This window comes from Amphibalanus amphitrite, unplaced genomic scaffold (genome assembly GCF_019059575.1).
Source record: "Amphibalanus amphitrite isolate SeventyFive unplaced genomic scaffold, NRLGWU_Aamphi_draft 000997F_arrow, whole genome shotgun sequence".
In the NCBI taxonomy this organism is placed as follows: Eukaryota; Metazoa; Arthropoda; class Thecostraca; order Balanomorpha; family Balanidae; genus Amphibalanus; species Amphibalanus amphitrite.
The window spans coordinates 37,676-51,901 of NW_024882491.1; the positions used below are offsets into that span (position 1 = coordinate 37,676).

The 14,226-nt window shown below is 50.6% G+C and overlaps 1 protein-coding gene across 1 annotated transcript in view; it reads right to left on the minus strand.

The window, feature by feature from the left end:
* Positions 1-5,811: 5,811 nt before the first annotated feature.
* Positions 5,812-14,226, minus strand: part of LOC122369000 — a 109,488-nt gene continuing 101,073 nt past the window's right edge. The window contains exons 18-22 of the mRNA XM_043343354.1: positions 12,564-12,730; positions 10,272-10,413; positions 9,866-10,021; positions 8,868-8,984; positions 5,812-6,979 (exon numbers count right to left, since the gene is read on the minus strand). Coding sequence (XP_043199289.1) covers positions 6,923-6,979; positions 8,868-8,984; positions 9,866-10,021; positions 10,272-10,413; positions 12,564-12,730 — 639 coding nt within the window. The 3' untranslated portion in view covers positions 5,812-6,922. The remainder of the gene's footprint in view (positions 6,980-8,867; positions 8,985-9,865; positions 10,022-10,271; positions 10,414-12,563; positions 12,731-14,226) is intronic.

The window sequence follows — 14,226 nt, forward strand, 5'->3', positions numbered from 1 at the left end:
TTCCATCGCGTTATGGTATTTAGCGTTGCTGAGCCGAGAACAAAGCCTTGCCATGGTGAGAAATCAATGCCAAACATCGCTGACATTGACAGACTCAATTTTACTAACAACAGTGTTGCACTCTGCACAGTGCAGACAACCTGAGTGCATAATACACAGCCTGTTTACAGCTGTGTCGTGAGTGTGGCCAGAGCTGTGACTAATGAGCTCACAGGCCACGGCAGCCATCGTCAGCAGGCGGGCAGGGCGCACCCAGCGTGCTCCGTGTGCCACACATACACCCCACTCGTGAAGGGACCAGTGCACGCGCCCGACAGCGGCGGGACTCGATGAAGTCACGAGCTGTCAGAACGGTTAGCAAACGGTCGTGAGCTACAGCAGAAAAACGTGTCGACGGTTGTCATGGTCCGATGAATAAAACACCCCAGTATGATCGGCTAGAACCGGGCCCAGCGTACTATCGCGGGAACGAACCGGACATCACAAAACTTCAATGAGCTAATAAAGAAAAAAAACACCTTGAGATATAATTGAATTCCGAAGCAAGGACAAAGTACCTGTGCAATGTGCATGCCTACAAAGACGCACCCGACTCGGCGCGACCAGCGTCAGCTGAACCTGAAATGACATTCCTGAGAACCGGCCTGCCCAAATGAGATGCGACTGCGCACCAAACATGCATACGAGTACATCGCCATTGCACGCGCACCAGGCAACCACACCACATCAATGATCAATGTGGTTTTTGTGACCATCAGCGGGACGACCGGCTAGCTGGGGGGGGGGGGGGGGGGCGTCCAGGAATGTCGCTGTGACCAGCCCCGGCGGCAGGAAGGAGTGTACTTCCTGTCCCTCGCCAGTGCGGTGGGCGACCACTGATTCAGCCCGATTATACACCGAACATGGTATACGCCGGTCAGTTACATCTGTAGCTTACAGCGGCATCCGGTTAACATAGAGCAGCCGGTGACGAAGGTGAAACGCATCGTGAGTTATGATTTTTGTATACCTGCATTTCATAGGTTCAAAGCCAACTGTTTCGAGAATACAAAACAGGAAATTAAGCAATTTGTTACTGAAAACAATACCTACTGATGCCAATTTCAAACCTATGGGCTTGCACACTGCGCTGTCGCCCAAAAGTGAGCGCTAATCGTCACTCAATGACACCTAGGGGTACGGCAGAGCAGCATGGTCGGCAGTTGACACCGAGTCTGTCGCAGTGCTCTCTGCTCAGGTCAGTCATCTCAGCCCTAGCAGCGGGTCCATCCCATGCCTCCGTCCAGATACGACGACCCTCCATGCCCACTGCCCAGTCCGGTAGAGCGACATATCTACCCCACTGAGCAGCTGACATCCGGCGGAAGACCGGACCGCCGCGCCCGCCCAGCCCCGCCGCGTCCCCGCCAGCACCGCCCTCCGAACCGACCTTGGCACTGGTTCGCTTTCGCTTCAGCGACAACGAACAACAGCGGCGAGCGCTGCCGCGCCGCTGAGCACACGCAAATTGACCCGGCAAATTGGCCTCTGACGCTCCAGTTGATGGAATGCGGGCCTCGTTAGTCGGAATACCGATACCGTGAATTCACTGCGCCACGACGAGCACCAGTCGACTGTCGACCCTGACCTGTGGCCGGGGCAGAGTGCATGGTGACCGAGAGAATAAAGTTGGGATCTTATTGTAACTTAGTTTATCATTTAGCTAGCTCTCCCTGCAACGATGCACCCATCAGCCCGAAATGAGTGAACACTGAACGGTGTAGGTACAGTACAATGAACATTACACCAGAGCGGCGCAGTGTGGCAACTCAATCACTGTATGCAGCGATTCAAGTTCTGAAGCGTGTTTGCGACGTGCGACACGGAATCGCTGGCGCCAGTCGTATCTGAACAGCTCCAAAACCCACTGCGAGCAGCATCTGCCGCCCGTCACCATCGATAAACTATCGCCGGAGACGCCAAACTCGACACGGTATCAAACGGACCCGACCGAAACACCCCTAATGACTGTAAATGCTATAAATCGGTGATCTGGGTTAACTTGTAATTGCTGGCGAAGCGACGCACGGTCACATGGGGTGGGAAGGGGACTGCGCTGAGCTGGGGCAACGGCAGCCCTGGCTCGTGTCAGCTGGCGGCACTATCTGACAACCGTCACCGAGGCGACCCGACCGGCGACAGAGTTCCCCCGCACGAGTCACCGCGCCGCGCTGCCCTCTCACTCTGGGCTCTGACCCGCCGCCGGCCCTGCTGCAGTGGAGCATGCCAGTTAGTCAAACGAGAGACTGGGGGAGACCTATAGAGCCTTGGGGAGAACTGGATAACATAGAGTCTGTTCCAGTCGCACTCCCTAACACCTCTAAACTCCTCCAAGAGCAAAATAGAAGTCTAGAGCAGAGCCCTCCTTGCTTTGTAGGGGCTAGAGCTGCCAGGGAAGCAATCTTTGAGGAGTTTTAGAGGTTTTGGAAGTGCGACTGGAACAGACCCAAGGTCAAACTGAGACTGGAAGGACCAAAGGCAATGCTTGTAAGCTGGCAGCATAGAACAACGATCTGGCGTCCCTGGCCTGGCCGATATTCAAATATCGGCGTTTCAAATGAAATGGGTTTCCGCGCTCCTCAGGTTCTCAGTACCTAATAACGGGTCCCTCCACAGCCACCACACTATTCAGCGCGGTCGCGTGGCCCCACCGGAAACTGCACGGAACGGTCGGATGTTGATAGGATGGCGACTTCCGGCCCTGAGGCACCGACCGTAAGGTCATCACCCCGCTGCCGGCAACTCAACCTTACGCGGCACGCTCACGCCATGCATTGGCGTTGCACTTCGGGAATCCAATAATTACCACTAACCGCTGGCAGCAACCACAGTCACTGCCAATTGCCATCTACTACCCAGTGGCTAGGTAGTAGATGGCTGGTCAAGGTCAGGGTCAAGCAGCAGGCTCAAAGCTGGCACCGCGGAATGGGCAGCAATGAGCAAGGGACAGCAAGGGATTGTCCTGAAACTGTTCGTCAAACCTCCATGCCGGGGCGGTTCAGATGAATTATGTCTGGAACAGCATGCATGCACACGAAAACAGTCATTCTGTCGGGGGACAAGACAGATAAAAACATTCACCTACCTTTCCGATGATTTCGACAGCAACTCAAACTGGGTAAAATTAAAATGTCGAACTCGTTCTCCAGTCTGCACGGCCGGTATTTATTGCACTTCTGGAGTAGCCCAGGACTCAATGAAAAATGCAAGTACGCATAAATACTTACAACCCGAGGAACTCTAAAATATAACAATTTTAATCTCGTCGCGCACGCCGCACGTCGTCACAAGCCGGATATCAGCTTCAACTTTTCGCAACTTCAAGGATGGTCAAATAAAATGAAATATTGCGTCAGCTGATTATATCATTATGGCCTCCAACCAATCAGATTGCCGAAAGAGCACGCAATATCTACGGTTTATATGATTTTATAGCCGTGACTAGGCCGTGACAGAGGCCGCAGAGCACTTGTCAAATATGAATTTTGCCCATTTCTATGTTTCCACCGCTCCGATTTTAGCAGTGGCGAAGGGTAGAACGACCAAATTAAATTAACAAACAAACGGAACATTAAAGGGAGATAATGAGCTTTCTTTTTTCTTAAATAAAAATTACTCGACATCTATACTATTTCTACTGTAGTTTCTATAAAATACGAAAATTTCCTAGCACATTTTCGTATGTGAAAAAGGTTTTTATTTTTGCAAAAAAGAAGCAGTACTTGCAGTACTTGTAACACCCACCGAAATGCGTTGTCCTTCTCTATAAAAAGTCGCAGTATATGGCGCTTTTGTTTCAAACAGCGACGCTTGGGTTTTTGTTTATGTTATCGCCTTGTCGTTGCTTGGTTGTAAGGATTCTAATTTGAATTAGAGTTAATTCGGTTTAGAATTAATTAGATTCTAATTCGGGGGTACATAGTGCCTACTCTTCTTTGTTTCCAAGTATTACTTTGCGCCACAAATGAACGACGTGCGCCAGAAACGCAGCCAAATCTTGCGATTGCGACTACGAAATTCATTATTTTGGCCTCAGAGCCTGAAGCGAAAAATACAAGCATAGGTATTTATTTCAAAAAGACTTCAGGTTTGTCGAACGGTGTTATGAGAATTTTGATAACAGTACTGCATAAGTTTTTCAGTGATGCCGCAAAAGTGTTGTATCTATCTTCTTTTATTCTGCAGTCGGCGGGACCGATTCAAAATTGAGTCGTTGCTACTAAAATAGCAGCATATGGCGACAGATGATGAACAGGAAAAATAGTTGCGTAAATTTAGACATAAACCACCCCCAAACCATGAATATCTTTTGAAGGCACTATAGACGACCATTAACTAACTAGATGTGATGAAGATCAAATGTAATGAATACGCTCATTTTACAAAATTACATGCAAGTACCAAAAAGTGATGTAAGTAGGTACTTATTCAACGGTCATTTTCAGCGCTCCCCGCTAACGTGACTTCAAGTTGAGATATTTGCGGCAAGGTACCGAATTGAGCAAAATGGTTTTAATTTACATTATAACTTGTTGTGTTTTGTCAGAAAATGGTCCTAACTCAGATTTTGTGGAAAAAGGTCATAATCTCCCTTTAAGTGGCCGAACAATGAGCAGTGAGCACACCGACTCTGTCCAGAGCTGAGCCGAACCGTGACGATCCAGTGAGGTCGTCAGGGTGGGCGTGACGCGTGACGCAGTCGGTTGTTACCGTCCGTCCCACCGGCCGGGTGGAGAGGGGGACCGAGTGCGGGGCGGGGGCGGATGGGTGGGTACCTCCCCACCCCGTAAACGGCGTGTCGTCACACCGTCACGCTCTGCTGACGTCACTGGACGGGGTCGCCCCGCTCGCACTCTACACCACGTCACGTCACCGAGCCGCGGTCACGATCGGTTGGCCGTGACGAAAGGGGATCACTCGAGCACTGCACTCTACCTACATTGATCGGAATCGCTCCCATGTAAGTCGTCGGAGGACTTATTCCACTCCTCACCAGGTAACTCCTGTCCCAGAATCTCCACCAGTTACAGCCATCATCCGTCCGTAGAGTCCCACCCGCTGGCCGCTGCTGTCTGCCGACTAGCTACACTAGGTGGGTCGATCCTGGCCGACCTGCATCGGCCCTGTACTGACTCACTCTTCCGAATGGATTCAGTTCCACTAATTGGCCGTTATAACACCTGGGTCGCTGCTAGGTCGGGCCGAGATGAGGCTATTGATCCAGCCAAAACGAACCGTTCGGGGGTGCTGAGCTGCATCAGCCGAGTGCCGAGTGCCGATGGCTTCCGCAGGCGCTCATCACGCCACACTAGTGACATCTATGAACGATTCGACGCATTGCACATTACAGACAGACGAAGCGACTAAAAAGCAGATGACAGCCTTGCCGTCCTATTCCTGCAATTACATTTTCTGCAAACAAATTCCACAAACAAAGCTGCAGCGGTCGACTGATAGTGGCTCTCTTAACGGCAGTCCATGGCGCCTGGTTCTCGCCACACCACTGGGGTGGCCGGTCTGGGCTGCAATAAGAAGCTCAACCCCACACCACCCGGCCAGCGGCTGTCAGACACAATAATAAACAGTGGGACGGCCGGCCGGCGCCACGGTCCGAGACAGTGAAGTGGGGGAGGCGCGTCTGATGGGCGCTGAAGGGTGGGAGGGGGTGCCAGTGAGACGGGAGGGTGACAGACTCAGGACACGTGCAGGGAGAAACGAGGGTGCCTGCCGAACGTGGTAAACAGTAGGAACCCTCATGTAGTCTTGAGAGCGCGTCCTAGAGTACAAAACAATATGAACAATGACGTAAAACAATGAGATCGGCTATACACGAAATGATGTTGCAGGCTGCTTGAACAATATATCATGTATTTGATAAAATGAGATCAGCATAAGCACAACAGTGAGCATAATATATCACATTATCACATCAATAAAAACTCACTACAACATATTAAACAACCAGCGTCAAAGTATCAAAACAAAACAAAATACTTGGTTGCGAAAGAAAAGTCAAATATTGAGCATTTCAACACGGCTGTTCAAAAATACTTGGCAGCGAAAGAAAAGCCAAATATCGAGCATTTCAACATAACCGTTTCATTTCAATCTATTACGCGGCTCATCAAAGCAGTGCTGGCTTTTCACTGTTAGTGAACCAAGACACACAGACACAAATCAGCTGCTAAATTCACGCAGAATCAGGTAACGCTGTGTAAATTAGAATTTGGGCGGACAAACACTGACCAAGACTGTGTGCTGTATGCTTTACTGCGGTGACTGAGCGGTGTTTGTCGTGCGTCACACGATGTGACGCCGACGTCACACGACGTGACGCCGACGTCACATGACGTGACACCGACGTCACATCATGTGCCACTGACGGAGTGAGACTGACTGTGTGAGCGCGGTATCTCCCGTTCACACAAACACGGCCTCGGCTGCCTACATGTAACTGGTCTTTGCCCTGATTCGCATCCCTCACCGAAATTAACTATTATATATAGTGGCCATGATCTTTTCCTCCCCTGCCCCACCTTGCTGAAAATGCACTCTAAGAAAATAGAGCTGAGCTCCACCGTACTTCACAAACCTTTCTTAAAGACAATGGCACACGAAGCTGATGTGCTGTGTGTGCTTGCTTTCCAAAATCTTAAATCGCTAACATAACAATTCCGACACACATGACACACTGTCGGCCAAATCATTTTACGCAGTGACAGCTAAATAATCATCTGACGCTGTGGCAGCTCAGCTGTGCAGCAAACATGGCCAACATGGGCCCTCCACCGTCCTCTCCCGAGCGACCCGACCGAGCCGCCGCCCGGTCAAAGGTCACGGTCGGGTGATCGCCGGGTCACGTCAGGGAGACAGGTAGCGGCCTCTACTCCTCTGGGATGCCCTGGATCTTCTTCTCTCCGCTGGACACCAAGGCTTTGTTCTGCCGTAAAGAGAGTGACGAGTTAGTGACTAAAGAAAGGTAGCAGGGTCACGGCAGTGTGTGACCTCTGGAGGGGGATTAGATCCGTTTATCCAGCGTGTTTGCAGGGCAATTGTGACAACAGTGAGCTGATACAGGCAAACGATCCGTCACCGATATGGCAGCATTTTGGCAGCACTGGGCGTCACTGGCGGGAACAAGCAGGTGCGATCGTTGGCGAACAGCTCAGCCAGCCGGCCATGGTCATTGGTAAAGCTCTACAAAGCGTACACAACTCACAGAACACACAATGCGACTTGCGAATCGATAGCCGACCGAGGTGGGAATTGTTCTCGGTGGTTCTTGTTAGCATTTTAGCACCGCACACGCACTAGTGCAAGCTATATTCGTAACGTTTCCCTACGATGAATAGTTCACAATAGTAGGAATAGTTCACCAAAATACGATGTGCGAGAATCGAAAAAACACGATTCTCGGGTGTCTTCGAATAAAGCGTCCAGTTTCCAATCGTTACATTCACGGAGCCCTGAAAGGATTTTTGAACTTGTAATGAATAACATGTTCCATAACCTGGCTTTGGCGCTTTTATCCACCGATCCCCAAATAAGTGAAGAGTGGCTTCGTTTGAGTGTGAACTAATAAGTGAAGTTGCTGCACTGACGTCTGCCGGCTGCCGCTCAGGCCAGCAGTTTCAAAGGCCGCACTGGTGGAGCCCGGGAAAGTCTGTTCTCTCGGCTGACTCACCATGCCGCAGCGGACTGCACTCAGCACAGTGTCTCGGACTGGCTGTGTAAGCACCCTCACCGGCTGGCAATGCGGCGCTGCAGTAACACTGTACTGTGTCACCGATATCGAATAAACACAACAGATCAGACCCAGCCGGGCGCCGGAGGCGGCGGATCACAGAACACTGGGCAGAGGTATGCAGCTCTGGCCATAACAGCTGGGTGAGATATGCCGACCCAACCCGGCCCCAAGCACCAGATAAATATGCCCCGGTGCACCTAGCGTGGTGTGAGAGTGTTACAGCTCAGACGCCGTTACTTTTTCAGCAACAGTCCTGCACCGTTCGTCCTTTCGCCTAATGTAGATTGCGGAGGAATAAGCCAGTATGGACGGAACAATCTGGTCGGGGACTTTGTAACCACAGCTTAGTTCCGATTATTGTAACCAGCGAGGCGCTCCAATAACTAATTCAAAGTGTCTGACACGCACCCCTCCCGTATTGTCAGCAGCATTTGTCTGCTCTGGTGATGTGATGGTGACCAGAGCACCGCCCTAGTGTCTGCAGTCTACACAGACTCCCCACGTCACACTGGGCCGCAGGGGTTGATGGGGGAGGGGAGGTTGCAGCGTTATCAGAGTATGACCTCAGCCGAGGTGGTGACCGCTCTGTCCTAGCCCCTCCGCCCCCCCCCCCCCCCTCTACTGACACAGGACAGACGGTGACTCATAGAGGAGGGGGGGGGGGGGGCACGTGACACCCTCCGTCAGGCCGTGTCTGCTGAGACTGGAGTGCGGAACAGCTGCATGGTCAAGTGGGCAAGGGCAAAGCGTCATATCGGAACAGCCACTGGACGTGAAATTTGTTATTTGTTTTGGAACGACCGAATCCGATCAGTCCAAAATCCAAATACCAGCCCGTATCACTGAAACTCTGGCCCCACACGCCATAAACAAACAAAGGGAACGATTATTGTTAAGGAAAAAACGCATTCAAAATATGTAACCAATCGGATATGGTCCGAGAAACGCGTGACTATCCGGTCAGAATCAGATCAGGATGTCCGATCAGAACCAGGTCAGGATGTCCGATCAGAACCAGGTCAGGATGTCCGATCAGAACCAGGACAGGATGTCCGATCAGAACCCTATCCCGTTCGCTCACCAGCAGGGTGTTGAACTTTTTCACCATGGCCGTCTCGAAGGTCTGCTTCTCGTAGATGTAGTCGTCGCCGTGGACGCCCTCCTGCTGCTGCTTCTCCGTCATGTTCTCAAAGACCAGCTGCCGAAGACGGCACATATGTTGGCAATGTCAGACGCTAGGTGATGCGTCATTAAATTCATCACTTCTGTTGGGAGATTATTATAACAGATGGATACGTAATCTATGGCGAAACGTGGCCCCAATCAAATGACTAACTTGTGGTCAAATTGGAAGTTTCATCAGTGATCACATTTCGTATAACATAGATTTCCGGTTATTTGAGATACAGCTCGTTGAATAATATCGTGTTTATGAGCCACGTGTCATAGAAGTACTCCCCGGTCCTGACTCAGAATCCACCGTCATCAAAGACCAACGAACACACTATTTCAATAAACACAGGAGGGGAGGCGCCGAGGCGCTATCCGAGCCAGGGTAATTGACAGAGCTGGTGAACGGTTTACAGCCATTGGTCAGTCACCCTCGGGGTCGGGTTTATGGACCGGGCGAAGAGTCGAGGACAGTTGCAAATGGTCTGGGGAGGGACAAGCATGGACTTGGGAAGGACGTTTATGAACTGGGGATCCACAGAAGGTAGCATGGGAAGGGAATATTATTAATGGTGAAACAAAGACATGTGGTGGAGAGTGGAGACTGCGAAAGTGATCGCTGCGTGAAGGCTAAAGCCAGATCTATCCGGTAGAAATGGTGGGATACTTAATGATTCACGTGGAATACGGGTCGGAAGGACAAAAAGTAATTAAACATGAACGGTGACAGTGGCCAATGGCCATGCTGCAACTTTGCTGGGACAAAAAGGATAAGGAATATGTAAAGTTCGGTCAGGTCAGAAGCCAACATCAGACTAGTCAGTGCGACGTTACGTAGCTTTTTGCGTGCTCTAATACACAGTCGTATACTGATCATCAATACATGTCGATGTCGGCCGGCGCACTGACCGCGTTCACGGGCGGGCCGGCCTTCTGCGACTTGTGTTTGTTGTACTTGTCCAGCGGCTGGAGGGCGGCCAGCACCGAGTCGTACCGCTGGATCGGCGGACACTCCTCGCTGCTGAACGTGCCGTCCCAGATGGTCACCTCCAGGCTGGCGCCGTCCTGCGCGGAGGAAAACGGTTAACCCACGTCGTACACATGCGCTGGCACCGTCCCGGGTAAATTCAACGGTCAACTCGAGTCGTCACTCGTCACCAGTACGCTGGGTCCCTCCTCAGACCAGCCGACATTCACAGGGGCATGCACGCTTGACTGAAATGTAGCACGGATAAGACGGAATTAGGTTCCAAATGTCAATCCAAACAGGGGGTATTACTTTTTTTAAATGTCATCGAATCCCCAATCAACTTACGTGCGGAGTGATGAGCTCCTTGGATTTTCCTTCGGAGAACAGCTTGGCGCCGGCCCCGGTGCGCTGCGCCAGCTCCAGGAACTCGGAGTTCACGGGCGGCATCAGCAGCGGCACCGCGTGAGTGCCAGAAAACACGGACTTGCTGTAGACGGGAGGAGAGAGCCAGTGTCAGGGCAACAACAGCGATCGTGCTGCCATCTGAAATATCAGAGCCGACGTCTGCAGCCACCTGTTGAATGGGATGCGTACTAACTACAGGCTTCCGAAGATCCGGTAGACTGTCGAAATTGCAATGCCGTCTGACGTCAACTTATGAAACACTTAATAGCAAAATGATAATAACAGTGATGCCATGCATGTATTTGAAACTCAATATGAGGGTGAGGTGTGGAGTAGTTTTCGCGTCCAACATACGCTCGTATCTTCGATAGTAGGGTTATTTGCATTTTCCGTGCCAGTGCGGCATACCTAGTGTCAGGCCTTTTTTTTTCCAAAACCGGTGCTGACCCCCCCCCCATGATTAAGATGTAATCATTGCAATGAATTTGGAAGGGTGCGTTCCAGTTTTGCTGGGTGAATTAAAAGGTACATGTACGGTGGTTCGGGAAAATAACGGTTGGCGATCTCTAAGCTCTATTTCTCTCTGTTGGATTTCCCAAGGCGCTTCTTGAGGCTAAGTGGTAGGTATCAATACCTACTTAGGGGATATTCAAAGTCTTAAACCAAACAAACATGTTAAGTATGCTTTGAGAAATTGTCGATTACATTAATGCATTGTTTGTGAGGGCTGAGATAGATATCGACGAAAGATATGTCACTAAAAATACGTGCCCAATAGAAATGTACCGACCAGCTAACGATGCTATCGACTTTCGAGTCGACAGGATTACACGCCGCAAAGCCACCACATCGATCGGAAATGCCAGTGTGCAGCTGCCATGAGAGCCCCCTGTGCTCCTTCCGCGCACAGGTGCACCTCTGTAATGGGCCCGGCCGGCCGGGTGAGGCCGGCGACCGTCGAACCCTGCGGTCTGTCGCCGCCGTGCTCGTGGGTTTCCTCATCCTCCCCAGACCTGGGAGTGGGCCTGCTCTGAGCCGGCTCACCCCTGGCACATGATGTGACATCTGATGCTGACGGACGGGTCGCATCGACCGGATCGCCGCGACGCCACAGGCACACAAACCGACCAGTCGGATGAAAATCCTTCACGTCCGCAGCACAGAGATTGATGGAACCTCTTCGTAGCTAACCGCACAATAATCCAATAGCAAGAAGACGTTTTGAGGAAAGCAGCGTCGCCGTTTGAATTTGTAAACGATCGGTTCGGTCCACACGGATACGATCCATTTATCAAGGACCGGTTATACTATAGTGAGGTGGTCCAACATATTTGCTTGTTTGTGCGCTTCGGCAGAATACCACAACTTTTGACGACCAGTGCCAAACAATATCTATGTCGGATTAAACTATTGGCTTGTAAAAAAAGAAGTTTCTGCGAGACATGGGAAATGTTGAATCGCATATTTCAGTTATATGAAGATAATGCAATTCGACACTTACCAAGTCGTACAAAAACGCGTTATCTCTAAAAACTATCGCATTACCTAACAAGTTTTAAATGATACCTAAGCTTGCGCCTAGATTTAAGATAATGTGATGAATCTACGGAAGCAATAACAAATTTTCGGGAGAACAAACTTATACGTACTCACTTAGGTATGCAAATGCCGATTATTCATGAACACATAATTAACCATCGCCCGGCGAGGAGGGCTGATGCACCCAGCCCCCCAAGTTTTTTTTTGCAAATAGCGTAAAAACGGCGGAGCGTAGCGCCGCCACATTTGGCACCAAAGTTTGGGGCAATCTTTTGATACCTTTCCCGAAGATTTCAGGTCTCAGTCATTACTGGTCAGGTCACCAAGTCACAAAAAACCGATACAAGTTCAGGGTAAAATTGGACTAGTTTAGCGACAACGAAATGACAGTTTTTCGTTAATAGCGCGATTGCCGTAGCACTTATAACGCAACCAAATTTCAGACACAATTTGGGGCTTTCATTTGGCACGTGTGCTGGGAGTTTTGAGATCCAGTGACCTCAGGTCAGGTCACTAGATCACAAAAATCGGTACAGTGTAAAATTGGCACAAAAATAGGAACACTATTTTTCCATGAAATCTAGAGTTGTGCATCGAATTGATTCAAACTTGCAGAATATGCTAAGCTAACCGAGCGCCATCCCGGTTTTTCAAATTCAGTTGACCTGAGGTCATATTCCGTCGATTTCCCACCTGTCGAAGAGCTGCAGCAGCGTCCAGGCGGCGGGCCGGTCTAGCTGCAGCTCGGGCTCGGCGTCTCCGTCCCGCGGCCTCACCGTTCCGCCGGGCCGGTACTCGAGCGGCAGAGAGAACAGGCGCACCACCAGCACTGTGTCGTCGTCGTAGTGCGGGTGGAGCGTCTGTCGAACGGGGAGAGACGGGGTGTGACCGGAGCGATAGGCTCACCAAGAGAGTGTGGCTATGTGAGGGGGGGGGGGGTGGAGAAGTCATAAGTCACCCCTGGGTCGCAATGTGTGGATCAGTTGCGGTCGCAAGTCTTCAGCTGACAATTTTAGGTGGTTGCGTCATCTCTCACTATCTTGCAACAGCTCAAAATATGCCAAAACATTGGCAATCAATTTTCAGATTCAAAGTTCTTGATACCTGACATTTTCGGCACATAAATGTTTGAAAAAGTCAAAAATGGCACATCCGTCTTACAAACGGTTATTATGTTTGATTTGTGATGCTCACCATAAATTATGCGCATCATTAATGATCAATCTCTGTCGCATTAAATTACATTATTCTGCACCTAACGCCTCATAATTTACCGCGGAAATGAATTACAGGACGCAGGTAAAGCGTCACTTCATGTTCCACCGCCTGCCGCGAAGGTGACCAGCGGAGGCTTTAGGCCAGAGGTGAACGTTCAATGACTGACAGCCGGCTCGGAAGGTATTTGCGGACATACCGCACGCCCGGGTCAGAGGATATGACAGGTACTTCTGAGAACGTCAGCTCAGCTCGGCCCATCCCACCACATTGCCGCACCGACTCGGGTCCTCTGCATAGATTAAAATGCATAGTTGCACTAAAGGAGCACAGAATTTCCCAAGGGTTAACCCTGCGTTCGACCTAGTTGGAAGTCGGTTGGCTTTCAGGCGTATCCAGAAAACGCATTTGTATGAATGCTGCGTCGCATTCATCGTAGAGCTAGAACGTTCTTTGCTTTGCCAAAACATGTTACCAATGCGCTTTTACAGCATTGAAACAGTCCTGAGCTGTAAAAGAATTTAGACCTCGAGATAAGCGGGATAAATCCGGGCAAGTACTCGCACACGCTTGTGAACGGTCAGTGGCCCACATCTCGAATTCCGAGCCCCTCCGGCTGACAACGTTAGGACAGGTCCGAGTCGGAACGACAGTCAACTCAATAAGACACATTGCCCAAATTTACAGGACGTGCGGTCACCATTGCTGACATTTCTATAGACTCAGCGGCCGGGTGCGTACCGTTTTCCGTCCGTTGACCCGTCATCGTTCTCTATTGACCCAGCTAAAACTTCGTGAGCGTTACATAATAAACTGAGGTAAGCCACCCATCGAGCCGATTACAACAATTTACGGCCTCCTATACGACTGTCGAATGGCTATCAAGCTGTCAGAGGACGGGTCTTACGGCGTTCGACGTCCGCCAAGGGACTCCCGACACAAATCACATTCTTCATACGAGGCCGGGCACCTTCTCTTCTTACAGCCGGCTGTCACTCCTGGTGAGTCGGGTGAGGCCCACGGTAGACTCGGGAGAGTCAGAGCGAGTCAGCCGGGTGATCAGAGTCGTGTGGCAGATCAGAGGCATTGAGGAAGGTGTCTGTCGTCTGGGTCAGATCGAGTGACAATGAACAGAGACGAG